The following is a 17,091-nucleotide window of genomic DNA, read 5'->3' as shown; positions in this document are numbered from 1 at the left end:
ATGACAGCAGTTGCTGCCGCTGCAGGAGCCCAGGCCAGGGACAGAACAGTCGTCAGGTAACAGGCCCTGGTAGAGGGAAACCAGGATGGAGAAGAAAGCCACCGCCCAAAGCCACCGGCCGGCCGAAAGGTCTCCGGGCCTGTCGGCACCAGCTGCAAGGGCGCGCGGGGTTGCCCAGTCCCGGCAGAGGCCAGGAGGGCCTGTATTCCATCCATGCGGATTAACGACCGGCACCTGCCCCAGGGCCTTGTCCTGGAAGACGGTCAGCTGAGCGCCTCCGAGCTGGTCTTGAACCTCCTCCTAGCAGTGGGTCTGGCAGAGCTCCCTAGAGAAGCGAGCTAAGGGGAGTGGGGCCTGTGGCATGTTTCTGGAGGGACCAGGGATGGGACCAGGATAAATCCTGACTATTCCCTGATGGGGGGAGGGGTGCTCCAAAGCCCTACAAACAGCATCATTTACCTCCAGGAACAATGTAAACGGTGCAAAAGGCCAGAGTCCCAGCAGAACCGTCAAGGCGACCTCCACCCCACAGCCCTGACGGAGGCCCTACACACACCCAGGCAGACGCAACGGCCCATGCCCACAGTCAAACATGGCGGGCGGCCCCATGCACGCTACCGTGGACGCTAAGCTTGGAGGACAGAGGACCTGCCTCCTGCCTCTGTGCCTTTGCACGTGTCGTACCTATTCCTGGAACTTCTCCCCTCCCTCTCCACCTGAACTACCCTCCTTCTCCTCCACCGGGCTCAAGTACCAGCTTTCCCAGGAAACCCTCCTTAGCCACTCTCCTGCTGCCATGCTTCCTTAGCAGCCTGTGAACGAATACCTGTGTCATAACGTTTGCCACACTCATCTCTAACTTGTGGTTCACGCGTCTGTCTCCCCAACAGACGGTGGGCATCTGGGGAGCAGGGAGCATGCCCTGTGCACACGGGAGGAGCACACTAATGTCCACGGAGCAAATGACCTGGTCCTGGTCCTTGCTGACGCTAACGAGCTGTATGACTCTGGGCAAGTGGCTCTCCCTCTCAGATTCTTCATCTCTAAAGAGAGAATTGGGGAACTTCCACTTCCCACAAGGACGGAGTAACAGGGACCAGATTTATCCTACCTGAACCAACCAAAACACCGAGAGAAAAAAAAAAAAACATGAAATAATGGTTGCTCTGGTCGGAATGTTTGCGTCCCCGCAAAATTCATATCCTGAATCCTGATGCCCAGCGTGATGGCTACTGCACAGTGGGGCCTTTGGGAGAGGTGATCAGGTCATGAGGGTGGTGCCCCTGTGAATGCGATTGGTGCCATTATAAAAGAGACTCCAGAGAGCTCCCAGCCCCTTCCGCCATGTGAGGACACAGCGAGAAAGTGCCGCTATGAACCAGGAAGGGGGCTCTCGCCCAACCAGGCTGGTACCCTGGTCTCAGACTTCCAGCCTCCAGAAGAACTGTGGAAGTTCTGTCGTGTACACGCCTCCCGAGTCTGTGGTATTTTGTTAGAGCAGCCCGAACAGACTAAGAAAGCACTTTTCAAGATACTGGACATTGATTAAGCAGTAACGAGCTCCTGAGAGACAGGAAATGAAAATGGTGACTCCTGGGATCGCTCCAGCTCACTGCCTAGAGAGAGGTCCAGGGCTGAGGGGCAGGAAGGGGAAGCAGGTGGAGGCCCACACACACCCCGGGCCGAGCAGCCTTAGCTGTAGGTCTGGGGAGACCAGGGCAACCAGAGCTCCCAGGACAGCGCAGCCAAGGGGAGAGAGCTTCGTGAAGAACCCTGCAGGCAGTCCTCTTGGAGCACTGGGCGGCGGGGTGCAAGGAAGCTGCCGGACGCTGGAGAAAACCCGTCTGCAAGGGTTGGGAACGGCCCCTGTCCCCACCGGCCAGGATGGAAAGCTCACCATTCGAGGGGCGCTGGGTAGAGTCCTGGGGTCCGCTCACCAGGGGGCATAATTAGCCCGAGGCTGAGCCCCACTCCAGACCCACGTCACAAATCACAAAAGACAGAACCTGACTAAACGGCTTTGGAAGTACCGTCCAAGTGTGACCTTCTTTGGCTTTAGACGTTTAATGAAAAAGACGCGTTAATTCTCAGCACAGACATGTCCGGGCACCTCCTGGGTGCCAGGCGCTGAGCCTGGGGGGTGACTGGTTGATTGTACCAGAAGCTGAAGCAGGATGGCGACGAGGATGACCCCTCCACACGCAGGACGCCCACCCTGGAATCCCACAGGCCCACCCAGCAGCATCGGCCTCGCTACGTTACAGACAGGGAAACGGAGACTCAGAGGGGCAGGGAGCCGCCAGCGTCGGGTGACACCAGGCCTCAGAACCCAGGTTTCCTGACTCCCCTATCCAGCCTCTCTTCTTAAACCTCAGATCCTTGGAAGGGCGGCGTGGTCCCCGAGAAGGCAGAAGGCCGGAGCTCCCTCTCAGCCCCCGCCAAGCTCAGCAGCCTGGCTCTTCCCCCGTGTTCCGCAGGGTCCACAAAAGGCGCCCCGACCCTCTTCAGTATTGTTAATACAATCAGCAGAAGCATCGTTATTGCTGTTATTCTTGGACAGTGGAGAACAAGGAACATCCTCAGAAATGGCAAGACACATGTTCACCAGCTGTTCCCCATTACGCCCTCCCCGGGTACACGATACGCCTTTCATGTGCTTAAAATCATAAATAATTTTTAAAGTATGTTGCTCTTATTCTTTATTCCAGGGCTCAAATGTGGTTCTCATAAAAGTCTGCTTTGGCCTCACTGTCACAAGCTAAGAGGTTTACCGAAAGGCCTTCTTTTCTTCTTTCTTCCCCCGTCTCCCTCAGCCTCTCCCCTCCAGAGGGGCACGGCAGTGTGGTCTCAGGGCTAATTTGTTTCCTTCCTGCGCTGGAATCATGTTCCTTCCCAGGATGCAAGGAACTGAGGCTGTAGTGATTGTCTATCGTGGACAGATACAGGCTGCTGTCCCCATTTTACAGGTAGAGAAACAGGCACAGAAAGTTTTACTAGCATACCCGAAGTCACGCAAACACTAGGAGATCCAATGACCCCCCCCCCCAGAAACATCAAGGGAAGGGAATAACCATACGCGATCTAAATAAAATAATCTTGATTATCCACGAGTCCCTCATCTGCAGTGATATAAGAGGGCCTCTTTCTGCAACTTGTAGGAAAAGTCAGCAGGAAAAGCAGCACCAGGCCTAAAGGTGGAAAGCAAGCCAGCTGTGAGCACGTGTGTCCGCTTACACCCCACGGCCCAACAGACACTAATCCAGACTGTCTTCTCCTTTCAGCGTTCCTGTGCGCTCCTCTGCACCTCCGGCCACTGGGTAACTGAGGGTTGACTGAGCTGAAGATGATCACCTGCTCACCTCTCATTTCAAAAGGCTCAGACACACAGGGAAGCCAAACTGTGGAAGGTGCCTCTGCAAGCTGGACCGGGGTGGGCGCCTCCGGACTAAAGAAGTTATGAGGAAGAGAAGCTAAAGGCGCAGCAGAAGAGGTCCGCTGTTCTCACGCCCCGTTGGCGCCTGGCGGGACAGGCGGAGGGAGGGATGCGCGCAGACGTGCACGCGCCGAACCCGGATCCGAGGAGCTCCGTGCACAAGCCCAGTCACCCACGCGAGCGAGCGTTAAACCGCCCACCAATCCAAATGCAAGCAGCACCAGGAGCCACTAAGCTCAGCTGCAAACTGGAGCCCAAAGGAGCCTCTGCGGGCGCACCAAGAACAGGAGCTCATCAGTCCCTCCATCCCCACCAGTGCCTACGGGTCCATTTCCCATCCACGGCCTCGCCGAATGCAGCCAGTGACAGTCACAAAATGCACATTCTCTGAGGTCTGACTCCGGATTCACTTACGGTTTTTAATTCTGTTTCAGTATGTCTTCTACACGTGAATGAATGTTTGCTGACTTTTAAAATGTGGGAGAACTCCCAACTACTTACATGGCTCACAAGCCCCCTTCTGAGCCACGCCTCCTGCCTCCTCCCAGAGGCTCAGCCGTCACCCGCCCTACCCCCCACACCGCAGTCTCCACGCCGCGCGCACTGGCCTCGCCTCCTCCCGGTTCCCCGCACAGGCCGGGGTTTTCTTACCTCGGGGCTGGAGGACATGCCCTTCCCTCGCCCAGGAAGGTTCTCACCTGCCCCCCAACCTAGCCAGCCCTCTGGTCTCAGTTCAGATGGCCCCTTCTTGCACCCTGGCCCCCATCGAAACTGGTCTCCTCTGGTCGGCTCTTTGTCTGTCCTGCTCTTTTTCTTCTGTTGGTGCCTCCAAGCTCATCAACAGCTACTCGACTTCTGAATCCTCCCCACGCAGAAGCCACATGGGCCAGGACCAGCTGTAGTCACCACTGCATCACCTGCAGAGGATCTCAGACATAGTGATACTCAATAACTATTCACTGGGTGGACGGATGGATGGATGGGTGGATGAAAAATGTGACCTTTCAAAGGGCTAGGACCCCTTATACACAGCCATTCCGGGTACAGTCAGCCTCTTCCTAAATGCTTTTGGTAACTGAAGGGGCTATTGAGGACCCAGATCAGGGACGGCCGCTATGGTGCGTGTACCATGGCGCTATCTCCCCCGACCTTACAGACAGCCCTGGGGCATCACTCTCCAGTAAGCCACCACCAATGAATCGGGCCTGGTACGTGTGATCCGTTCGTTCATTCATTAACGAATACTGATTTAGTGCTTGCTCTGTACCAGGCCCCGTTCTAGGTGCTGCCGACAGGGTGAAGCCGCCCTGCCCTCCTGGAGCTTCCAGTGTAGTGCCGACAGGGACAATCAAACAAAGACACAAATATGCTACTCAGTATCCAGCAGCGCTGAGTGTTAGAAAGAAAAGAACAAGAGGAGGAGGATGGAGCGAGACAGAGGTCCGCTTCACACAGGACGGTCGGGGATGTCTGTGCAGGCAGAGACCCCGTTGCGGTGGGAGAACGCGTCCTGCGCTATCTGGAGGTCCCCAGGCAGAGGGAGGGGCAAGCAAAAGGCGCTGAGAGGGAAACAGGCTTGGTATCTTGGAGGATCGGTGTGCCTGGGGCGGAGTGCCGAAGTGGGCAGTGCCGGGAAGTTCCTTTCTGTGTCGGAGGTGACAGACACGGCATCCGTTTAGAGGCCCTGCGGAGACACTGTCATTCCCGGCCCCTCTCTGACCAGCAGCCCTTTAATATCCATGGCAGGGATCACACGACACCCTCGGGTTCCGGCCTGTCCCCGCACAGGACGGCTCTAGTCCATGGTGGCACTCTGACTGTGCACCCTGTCCCCATTCTTGGGGCTCTGATCCATTGTAAGCAGGTAAACGCTTACCAACCACCTGGGTGTGGAGGGTCGAGTGGCTGATTTGGAAACTTCACTGATTTCCGTGGTGTAAATACGCCCGCCGTGGCCAATTTCAATCACCAATGGTGCAAAGACCAGCCTGCAAAGTTTCTGAAAATGTGTCAGATCTCAAGAGCCGTTACGCACCAGCACATCACTGAGGCCAGTTCTTCCTGGGTAAGAATAATTCTTCTGTGAGCTCCAGGTACCAGAAGCTGACTGCCTCCTCCTCCTGTCTCCCCCTCTCCCCACAGGCCCCTCCCATCCACCCACAGAGGCAGCCACGACCAAGTCAGGCCCCCCACTCCCACATCTCCTACTGAAGAGCCCAGTTACTCAGCACAGTGCTGGCTTACCACTGCTGTCCTGGCGGGGCCAAGCCAGGCCCCCCGCTCCCACATCTCCTACTGAAGAGCCCAGTTACTCAGCACAGTGCTGGCTTACCACTGCTGTCCTGGCGGGGCCAAGCCAGGCCCCCCACTCCCACATCTCCTACTGAAGAGCCCAGTTACTCAGCACAGTGCTGGCTTACCACTGCTGTCCTGGCGGGGCCAAGCCAGGCCCCCCACTCCCACATCTCCTACTGAAGAGCCCAGTTACTCAGCACAGTGCTGGCTTACCACTGCTGTCCTGGCGGGGCCAAGCCAGGCCCCCCACTCCCACATCTCCTACTGAAGAGCCCAGTTACTCAGCACAGTGCTGGCTTACCACTGCTGTCCTGGCGGGGCCAAGCCAGGCCACCCACTCCCACATCTCCTATTGAAGAGCCCAGTTACTCAGCACAGTGCTGGCTTACCACTGCTGTCCTGGCGGGGCCAAGCCAGGCCACCCACTCCCACATCTCCTATTGAAGAGCCCAGTTACTCAGCACAGTGCTGGCTTACCACTGCTGTCCTGGCGGGATTATTAGTAGCTCTCTCACCCTCAGAAGGGCCCAACATTGGACGACAAATTCTATCCACTGCCCTCTGCTCTCAGCACCACCTGCACAGGGCCCAGGGTCCAGGTCCCAGCCAGCCCATCTGGCAGGAGCTGCCCCAGTTCAGCTGGACATGACTTGAGGCTTTCAAAAGGAAAAGCACCACTTCTCTTTCAATTTTTTTTCAACCACGAGCCTGAAAACAAGTTAATTTTAAAAATTCAAGTTCAGGGCTTGCCTGGTGGCGCAGTGGTTGAGGGGCCGCCTGCCGATGCAGGGGACGCGGGTTCGTGCCCCGGTCCGGGAGGATCCCATGTGCCGCGGAGCGGCTGGGCCCGTGAGCCATGGCCGCTGAGCCTGCGCGTCCGGAGCCTGTGCTCCGCAACGGGAGAGGCCACAACAGTGAGAGGCCCGCGTACCGCAAAAAAAAAAAAAAAAAAAATTCAAGTTCATTTCCCATTACACGTTTTCCTATTTTTGGCATCACTGTCTGTGAGCCCTGAGTCAGGCCTGTCTGCTAACAGCCCGGGGCCTGCGGTCTTGCCAGGCCTGAGCGCATGTCCGCAAGTTGGCCGGGAGCCATCTCGGGTTCCGCAGGGTGACAACGGCATGGAAGTGGCACCGATTAATTTTTTTCTGAATTTTGAAGATAAGAAGCATTACAGAAAACAAAAAAGTGTAAGTCAACGTGTTCTGCGCTCTTTCCAGCCTATCTAAGTGGCAATCAAAGAACGGGCACCAGAAAGCCCATAAAGATATCAAATGTAAACCCAAGCCTCTCAGCTCCATCGCTATTGAAAACAAATGCTCGGGACAGGCAGTGACAGCAAGGGGAGTCCCACCCACAACTCGCCAGTGTGAACAGCTACAGCTCTGGTTCCCTCCAGCCCAGGATTATTGCAGAGTACATTCTACAGACCACTGGTTTCCCAAGATACTAAGAGGCATTCAGCAGGAAAAGGGCTGGACAAAGCTGAACCATTTCCTTTACTGCAGGGTTTTTAGAACTTTTAATTGGTCAAATAAATTTTAATATTAGTGTTTCTACAGTTTGTTAGACCATGGAAATTTTTTTAAACAAAAGGCTATCATTCTACAGTAATACACTTTGAGACCATGCCACCTCCAGCCCAGGTATAGATCCTTCACTAAAGTGAGAGGGTAGGAGCATGGCTTTGGAGTCAGACAAAACAAGTTTGAGTCCTCGATCTACCTCCTTGAAGCTGTGTGACTTCAGATAAGTTTATTAAACTGTCTGAGCCTCCGTTTCCTCATCTATAAACTGGGGCTAGAGCTAGTACCTACTTCATGCTGCTGTTGTGAGGATAAAAACAAATAATGCACGTAAGGTTCTTACCAAAGCACACAGCACACAGGAAGCATTAGCTATATTTAATTCATTTCATTTAATTATCTATTTACTCAATTCATTTAATTATCTATTTATCAACTTATATCTATGGTTACAAGATTTTTCATCTTCAGATATTTTGTTCTGATTGATCACTGATGGATCATCGAGACTGGTTTTATGAACCTTTCTCCTCAAAGTCAAAGGTAAGAATTATGAAATGTTTCAAGCTTTAAAACATGCTAACATCCTTATTTACAGATACCTCTTACCAAGGCAGAAGTTTTCACTTGAACCAACAATCATCCTTAGAAACAGAACTATAAATGGAAAAACAGTTGTTGAACTGAACAAGCAGCTCTTCTTAGCCACAGCGAGTGTCCCTCCACGATCCGTGCTAAATTGAGCCTCGCCTAGACTCTCCAATCTCATCAAAGCAGGACGGAATGTGAGACATCCAAGGAGATGCAGAAGGACGCTTGTACAAAGACTCCTCTAAACACCCTCAAAACCCAGCATCAAGAAGTGAGCAAGCCTATTTCAAGCAATCTCAGAAGATGCAAAGTGGATTCTTGGGATGCAGAGCAAGCCAACAAGCCTGTCAGAGAACCGGGTCCAGGCCTGTCTACTTATTGTTCTCCTGCCCAGAGGAACGCGGTAATTGTTCCCTACGGCTGCCATAAGAAACCGCCACGAACGGGGTGGCTTCAAACAACGGAATTCTACTTCCTCACAGCCGTGGAAGCCGCAAGTCTGAAATCGAGATTCTGGCAGGGCTGTGCTCCCTCCAAAGGCTCTGAGGGAAAAGGCCGCCTTGCCTCTCCCCGCCTCTGAGGGCCCCAGGCATTCCTCGGCTCAGGGCCACGTCGCTCCAGTCTCTGCCTCCGTCTTCACACGGCCTTCTCCCCCCCGTGTTTGTGTGTCTCAAATCTCTCTTATAACGACACCTGTCACTGGAATTGAGTCCCCCCACGAAGTCCAGGATGATCTCTTCTCGAGATCCTTAACTAATTATATCTGCAAAGACCCTTTTTCCAAATAAGATCAAATTCACAAATTCCAGGCTTAGGACTGTGACATGTCATTTTTGGACACCACTACTCAACCCACTACAAAGAGGATTACAGACCTTAACAGTACAAGCCTTGGGCTTCCCTGGTGGCACAGTGGTTAAGAATCCTCCTGCCAATGCAGGGGACACAGGTTCAAGCCCTGGTCCAGGAAGATCCCATATGCTGCAGAGCAACTAAGCCTGTGTGCCACAACGACTGAGCCTCTGCTCTAGGGCCTGCGAGCCACAACTACTGAGCCCTCGTGCCACAACTACTGAAGCCCACGCGCCTAGAGCCCGTGCTCTGCAACTAGAGAAGCCACCGCAATGAGAAGCCCACGCACCGCAATGAAGAGTAGCCCCCGCTCACTGCAACTAGAGAAAGCCCACGTGCAGCAATGAAGACCCAACACAGTCAAAAAAATATTAAATTAAATTTTAAAAAGTACAAGCCTTGCGATGGCTAATTTCACGTGTCAGCTTGACTGGGCCACAGGGATGCCTAGACATTGGGTTGAACGTTCTTTTGGGTGTGTCTTTGAGGGTGTTTTCCGATGAGATTACCATCTGGATGGGTAGACTGAATGAAAAAGACGGCCCTCTGCAATGTGGGTGGGCCTCATCCAATCAGTTGAAGACATGAACAGAATAAAAAGCCTGACCTTCCTGCAAGTAAGAGGGGACTCCTTCTGCCTGCTGACCTGGACATCAGCCTTTCCCTGCCTTCAGATTCAAACCGAAACACTGGCTCTTCTTGGGTGCGAGCCTACTGGCATTTGGACTGGAACTTACATCGTCAGCTCTCCTGGGGCTCCACCTTTGCCAGCAGCAGACCATGGGACCTCCCAGCCTGCATACTTTCCTGGGCCAATTCCTCATAATAAATATATAAATAAATATATATATATATATATATATATATATATATATATAAAATATGTACATACACATATCCTGTTAGTTCTGTTTCTCTAGAGAAACCTTACTAATCCAAGCCTCACCTCTGGATAACTGAGAAGGCAGAGGTGCTCGAGTCCTGGCCTGGCTGAGTGGCCCCTGAAGCTGGGTGGGCACCAGAATCTGGGGGAGGGTCTTCCCGTGCAACTTTTGCAAAAGTCATGGTTACCAGATCAGAATGTCTAGAAAGCCAGTAATAGGTTACTGAGAACAACTTCCAATAATTTACAAAGCTTAATGGAATTAATGTTTTCCTCCTAAGGGGCCACTCGAGCTAACTAAAACGTCACGTTTCTCTGCTTTTTATCTGGAATTATATTAGTCCAAGGTGGTAACACTGATTTTCTCACACTCATCAGAAAATGCTTAACGGCAGTTCTGTATGTTTTCAGTTCATGGAAATGAGAAGATGAATTATTCCTTAATAAATGCAGTTTAGTAGATTAAAAAAATATTTCAAAACATGGATTCCACGGAGAGAATTAAAGTCTGAATGGCATTTCTGCTCTAAGCTTTATCCCTGAATTGAGCTAGCGCAGCAGAAATCTACCTACATAACTTGGTAGTACAACCTTTCCTGAACTACAGTTAAACACGACACCCTCCGTTTTTGCCCAGAATCGGTTTAAGAAATGGCCATAGGAAGAACATTCCAGCACCTTACAGAAAACTCACATTTACTGAAAACATGTCCCTTATATTGTTCATGTCCTTTACATAAAATTATGCTTTAGCAACAGGAAAAAGTTCGCCTCCTTTTACCAAACAGATGCTTATTTCTGCAGATTACGTAAACCGTAGTCATTTCTGCCTTGGCTACCAGGAAGCTCAGAATGTATTTGTCTCACTTGCATCCATCGCCCTTATTTTCTTATTTCTATGATCATTATTTCCCCTGCACTTCCCACTTCCCCCCAGATTAATGATTCTTTTTTATTTGTCCCCTTTCAAAATGATCCATTTGTATCTATGCTTTTGGTCGTAATCCATCTCAAGTCCTTTTTGGGGAAATAGGCTGAGATGTGAATCACATAACCCAGATTCGTGGAGGGAGAGCAAGGTCTCCACTTGTCCCACCGGCTGTCTCTACCCTTTGAAACGGGCGCCTTTGAGCTCTCGTCTCTGTGCCGTGGGGCCTGAGCAGTCTTCCTGTTGGCTTTCCCCGTGATCGCGCTGCAGACCTCGCACTTGGAGCCATTATGTTTACCGATGCCCCAAGGACCCACGCCCTATGAAACAGGAGTCCTCCAGCACGCAGCCCAGAGGCCACCTATTCCTGCCTCTACGGCGAGTCCCCGTCTGCGCTGCTGGCTGCCTGGGCAGATTTCAGAAACTGGGCCCAACACTGCAGATGCTGCTGGGAAGAGAAGTAGCAGGGAGGAGCAGTCCCCATCCGGGCCAGCTGTGCGCCCTACACACACCACACGCGAATGACGATACCGAAAACAGTAGTAAGACAGGCTACGCCTCTGCGACAGGCCTCCAAATACATGGTCACTTCTCCTTACGGCAGCCCTCCACAGCACTCATTACTCCTGTTTGGGAGATAAGGGGAGCTCTGAGCCTGCGTTCCTATAAAGGTACCACGGGCTGGAGGTGAACAGCATCTACATGCATGCGAAGAACTCATAAGCTAAAGTCCTCACAGGCTCCTGGGAACAGCAAACGTGACCCCTGTAATATCAATCATTCTATCAACAAAGCTATGAAAACTGGACAGACTGGACAAAAGTGATTTCCACCCATCCCAGGCATGTCCCTTCTTCCGAAATTAGTGGACTCTGGCTGGATGAACACGCTTTTGTTAATATGACCAGAACGGACTCTGTTACCTCGTCCCCATCAATTCTCCCGGAGGCGGGGTGCTCGTTCGTATATATTAAAAAGTCAGTGATAAATCAACATAGATACTGACCACCTTGGCAAAGAACAGAGGTGAGAAAGCATCCATTTCAAACCGTCCCAGGTTGCTCAGGGCCAAAGGCCAGGCCTTCCTGCCCCCTTCCTGTGCAAGGATGCCGAGTGTCCCTCACAAAATACTGGCTCTTCTGTTGTTGTTTTTGGAAAACAAAGGCTTCCTTCCAAGACTCCCCCCCCCCACCGCCCACGGTTAATATCTGTGCTCAGGACTCCGTGTCCCTGGACGCATTACTGTGGATTCGTCCAGGTTGGAGATCTTGATGTTGTGATTTCCTCCCCATCTTCCCGGTCTCTCCGGACCCTACTGAGTTGTGATCCAAACCTCCACCGGCCTCCACCAGAATGGTGGATGCTGACCGACCCCACCCCATGCCTCGGTCTTCCTCCCCGCCCACCCCTGCTGCCAGGACGTGGCTGTCTGCGAATGTGGTTTACTCCCATTGTAGTCACTTCCCAAGCCCATTAAAAAGAGGGGAAAACGCCACTGGACTCAGCGCTAGCCCTGCAGACTGCCCCGTCTCGTCCTCACCACCATGCTCCTTTCTCACCCCAGGAACTGGGTCTAACCCGCCCCTGGAATCGGCACCCCACCCGGCATACCAAGTTATATCCTCCTCTCATGGTTACAACACCCCCTGGGAGGTCAGTCACAAGCCGCTGCGGTCTGTGAGTACAAAGGAGATCTGGGGCCCTGCGGCTGACCCGCAGAGGATGCCAGAACGGTCCACCTGTGTGGAGTCCGGGGCCTAGACACTACCGGGAAAAGTTCCTTCCGTTACATCTGATGCTCATCAGGGCCACCACCTGGCTTTGCTCCCTGGACCAGCATTTTCCCAGACAGAATCTGTGCTGCGCTGTGCTAATGGGCTGCTACTCGACACAGTATTTAATCCGTGCTGGGATGTCGGGGTGTGTGCCTTCTTCCTGTTGTGCCCTGGGCTGTAGACTCTGGGGGCTCTGATGGTTTCTGAGCCCTTCAGGGTCTCTCCACAGACTCCCTTCCTCTGGGAGCTCCATCAGTGTTGGCTGCCTATTCCGTCAGGAGGGAAGGTGACTGGGGAACTAGGAATTGAGAATACACACATAAATGTTTGGGAACACAGACACGGTAATAAACTCCTGTGTTTCCATAGTCAAGAACTGGATTCTTACAACAACCTTCTAAGAAAAACAGGGCAGCTGTCACTATGCCCACATCACAGATGAGGAAACTGAGGCTCCGGAAGATGAGGTGACATACCCAAATCACACAGCAGGTGAGTGCAGAACCCAGGCTAGAAGCCCAGTCTTCCGAGGACTCGACTGATGCAGTGTCTACCAGCCTATGCCTCCAAAATAAAAGGGAAGGAGAGGAAGAAACAACCGAAGGGTCCAACAACAGGTGAATGCATAAGGAAGATCATATTACATATATAAGTACACACACACACATGCATATCGTGGAATATCACTCAGCCCTGAGAAAGAAGGAAACCCTGACATCTGCAGCACCGTGGCTGGACCTGGAGCACGTTACACCAGGTGAGTGAGTCAAGGGAAGAAAAGTACTGTATGACGTCACTTACACGTGGAATCTAAAAAGCCAACCTTGTTAAAACAAGGAGAAAATGGTGGTCACCAGGCAATGGGGGTGGAGGGATAGGACAGACGCTAGTTAAGGGTCCAAACTTGCAACAGGTAGTAAATGAGCCCTAGAGATCGAATGCACAGCAGAGTGAACACACACAGCGATAGTGCATCATAACCATCAAAGCTGCTCAGAGTCCGGAATCCAGTGATCCCAGCCACTGAAAAGGATAATTAGGTAACATGACAGAGAGGCTAGTTACGGCTACAGTGCCAATCATGTCACAGTCTATGAGTGCATCAAATTAATACGCTGTACACCTAAAATTTACACAAGGTTATACGTCAAATATATTTAAATGATAAAAAAAGCAATGCAAAAAAGCAAAAGAAGGCAGGCGACTCAGAGGTGGCTGCGTCATGCCACGTCCTTGCTCTAGTCACCTCAGCTGCAGATCCAAGTGCAGGTACTTCCTAAACAATAGGTGGTAAGTTCCAATAGGCTTAGTGTATGGGGCACACGAGCTCTGAGGGCAGATGTGTCACATAAGGAAAACTATGCTCCCGCAGGCATGAGCTTGTGGAAGGACAAGCAGAGACCAGAGTGACCAGCACTACTTGGGGACTGAGACTGTGAATAAGGTGAGGAGGAGGTGACAGAGAGAGAGGTGCGGTCAGATGTTCCAAGAACAGAGAGGGAGGCTAGGAGACGGCATCAGGGCATCAGGAGAGAGGTGGAAGGGAGAGGGAAGAAGGGACGGACGAGCATGAGGGCGAGGAAGGATGGAAGAGCAGCGAAGGAGAAGAAGGGACAAAGAGCGGAGAGGGGAAGGGTGCACACTTCCTCTAAGTCTCTGTATTTCCCGCAGAAAGGACTGTCCTGGGGGGAGAAGCAATAGCAGCGGCATTAAAGTTTGCTCACCTTCTTTCCAAGGATCAGCCAGCACAGATAAAAACATAGGAAGCAAGTTATAAACCGAAGAGATTAAGAGAACGTTAGATATTCAGATAGGCCAGAGAAAGGAGAAGAAAAAAAAAAAAAATATATATATATATAGAGAGAGAGAGAGAGAGAGAGAGAAGGCAGAAGGAAGACAGGAGAAAGAAAAGGGGAAGGTTGGTTAAGTGAGGGCACCCCCAGAGGGAAGCAGACGCCTCCGTCCATAGCTGACTTGGGTCATGTGGCCATCAAATGGGGACGCCATCAGCAGAGGAGGGGCGGAGGTCCAGAGCCAAGACGGTGTCTGCACCTGAGGACAGCGGCGCTGGGAGTGAGGGGTCAAAAACCAGGAGACAGAGAACTGAGCAGTGCAACTGAAGGGGAGAAGGTCACAGCGCGGTCCTCGTGAAACCAGGACACTCAGGCGTGTGGCCCCCAAACATGTACCTTTTACTGGCAAGGTGTTTGTAGCCAACATTCATGCCCATGCTTGTTCACTGTTCACTAGTCATTTGTCCTCCTGCCACGGGTGTGTTGTCCACCTTAACAGATCTATAAGGGCAGAACCCCCAGAGTTCATCCTTCTGGAATAAGGGGTGCGTGACACAGCACCACACATGACGATATCTGATGAGTGATTTCTGATGAGAACAGTAGGTCTGCTGTAGCGAAGGTGGTGTACACACAGCCAGTGATGCTAATCCGAACGTTCTGCTCTCTCTAACCACGCTACTGATAGTGGAGACGGTGACGAGAGAAGGCGGGTGGTAATAGTGGTTGTGTAGAAAGCAGCAAATATGTAGTTCTGTTAATGACGGGGATGGTGAACATTTATGGTAAACGGCAGTAAGAATGATGAAGTCGTGATCTCTGCAAAGCTAGGTCACCACTTGGGAAGTAAACTATTGATGGGTGTGTGTGTGTGTGTGTGTGTGTGTGTGTGTGTGTGTGTGTGTGTGTGTGTGTGTGTGTGTGTGTGTGTGTGTGTGTGTCAGACACAGAGACAGATCAACTCTAGATCATTTATGGTTAAACTAGAGTATCACCTGTTCCAGGGCCCTTTCTAGAGATGCCTCAAATAATCAGTCAATAACCACCCTTTCTCCTAAAATACCTAGTAAGAAGAAAGAAGAGTGACTCTGTGGACACATTTCTTTTATCTTTGGAGGTATCTGCTGGATTTTCTTACGCAAGGAAACTGTCACCCAGGAATTCCTTGGGGAATTTTTAAGTTATACATAGACTCCAATGGCTGAAAAGGACCTCAAAAATCATCTGAATGTGTGGCTCTCAACCAAGATGTATATCAAAACCTCCTGGGGATTTTTTTTTTTCACAATACTGATGCCAAAGCCTCATTCCTTACCAGCCAACTAAATCAAATTACCAGTGGGGTCCGGGCATGAGCACGATGGACACTTTCCCCAGGTGACTCTGATCAACCCGAGTGAGAAATAACCTTCCATTTCACAGAAACCCACGGTCACACCAAACTTAGTGACAGAGTCACAACCAGAAGAGGCGTCTTCATGGCAAGCCTGGCGCTATTCCCCCCGCAAGCTGCCTGCCCAGTCGGCAAGGCTCGCTAGTCTGCGCTCATGGCTACGCTCGCTCTAAAGAAATGCCTGGCCATGCTGGGAGGGAGGGAGAAGGGGGCTGTAACAGAGAAATCAAGAAGCGGGACCAGGGCAACGTGAGCTTCTCGTGGAGCACGTCCTGGCGGCGCTCTGAGGTGACACAATCTCCCAAGCCCGGCCCCTCCCCTCCCATCTCTTCCTCGTCTCCTCCACTGTCCCAAACTCAGCGTCCCCAGGGAGACAAGTGTGATTCCAACTCCGCAGAACCCAGGTCCCACCTGGCCCTGTTCCCGAAGCTATTCACACATCCAGCCAGCCCTCAGGAGGCCCCAAACCCAGAAGAAACATGCTCATACTTTCTTGGTGGGAACTTTGATCTTCAAGAATTCCGCCTCTCGGGCCAGCACTTGCCATGGGGCGTGGATCCGGACAAAGACGGAGCCCTGGCTTTTACTCTGTAAGGGACAAGGAAGGAGAAAGAGAAACACTTAGGAGACATAGCTTAAATTCCTGATTCCCCAACTCTCCCAAACAAGAAGCCCACACCTGTTGTTTCTTCAGTTTCTGGGTTTTGTTCTCTTTATACCTCACCCAGGGTCAGCCCCCTCCCACCCATACCCCATTCACCACTTCTGGTCTAGAAATGCTCTCATCCAGAGTAGGGAAAGGTTCCCAAAGAGTGCTCCCTGGAGCTTTGCTGACTTCAGAGGAAAAGGGGAGTTTAAACAATTGTGTTCAGAGATTTGCAATGCAAGCGATTACAATTTTCACAGAAATCCCATTAACGCTTTTTTTTTATTGAAGTATAGCTGATTTATAATATTGTGTTAGCTTCAGGTACACAGCACAGCAATTCGGTACTTACGTAGATCATATTCCAGTATCGGTTATTACAGGATAATGGGTATAATTCCCTGTGCTGAACGGTATATTCTCATCACCTATTTTATATTTAGTAGTTACAGCAGTTAGTCAGTTTACCTCTGCTGGATTCAGTGAACAGTCTGGAACCTGTCTCCATATAGATATTTTCATTGTTAAGTTTGTATTTTTGTTCTACTATTTCGCTGTGTCATAGCCCAAATCACAAAAGTGGATCATCTGAGCCTAAAAGTAATGACGTAACTAATCATGTAAATGACACAACTCCGTATAATGTCATAAACATAAACCTTGGGCAGGGCTCCGTGTGAATACAGCTCTGAATCTAGGTCCCAGGACAAGTCATTCTGTGAGTGCACTGATTTCACCCAAAAATGGAAAGTAAGGAAAGGAAACACAACGATGAATATCTGAAAATTAGGTTTCACTGACTCAGCAGCTCCTCTGGCCCGGGGCACAGGGCATGCTATAAAAACGAGTCAGATGACAACATGAAGCCATCGGTTTCTTCTCACCTTCAAAGAAAACCTCACACACAAAGGAAAAAAAAAAAACAACACTTTAATTCATTTTGTCACTAAATGAAAAAAGACCAAAACAAGCAGGA

General features: G+C 51.2%; 1 protein-coding gene across 3 annotated transcripts in view; it reads right to left on the bottom strand.

The window, feature by feature from the left end:
- The window catches only part of ANO2 (anoctamin 2), a 333,331-nt gene that overhangs the window by 244,250 nt on the left and 71,990 nt on the right, over positions 1–17,091 (bottom strand). For all 3 annotated transcript variants that reach the window (XM_079936516.1, XM_079936518.1, XM_079936517.1), the window contains one exon: positions 15,959–16,057. In XM_079936516.1, the coding sequence (XP_079792642.1) occupies positions 15,959–16,057 (99 nt within the window). The remainder of the gene's footprint in view (positions 1–15,958; positions 16,058–17,091) is intronic.

Source organism: Stenella coeruleoalba (assembly GCF_951394435.1).
Source record: "Stenella coeruleoalba genome assembly, chromosome: 11".
Lineage (NCBI taxonomy): Eukaryota > Metazoa > Chordata > Mammalia > Artiodactyla > Delphinidae > Stenella > Stenella coeruleoalba.
Note: the sequence above shows the minus strand (reverse complement) of the source record. Positions and strands in the feature narration are given on the sequence as shown.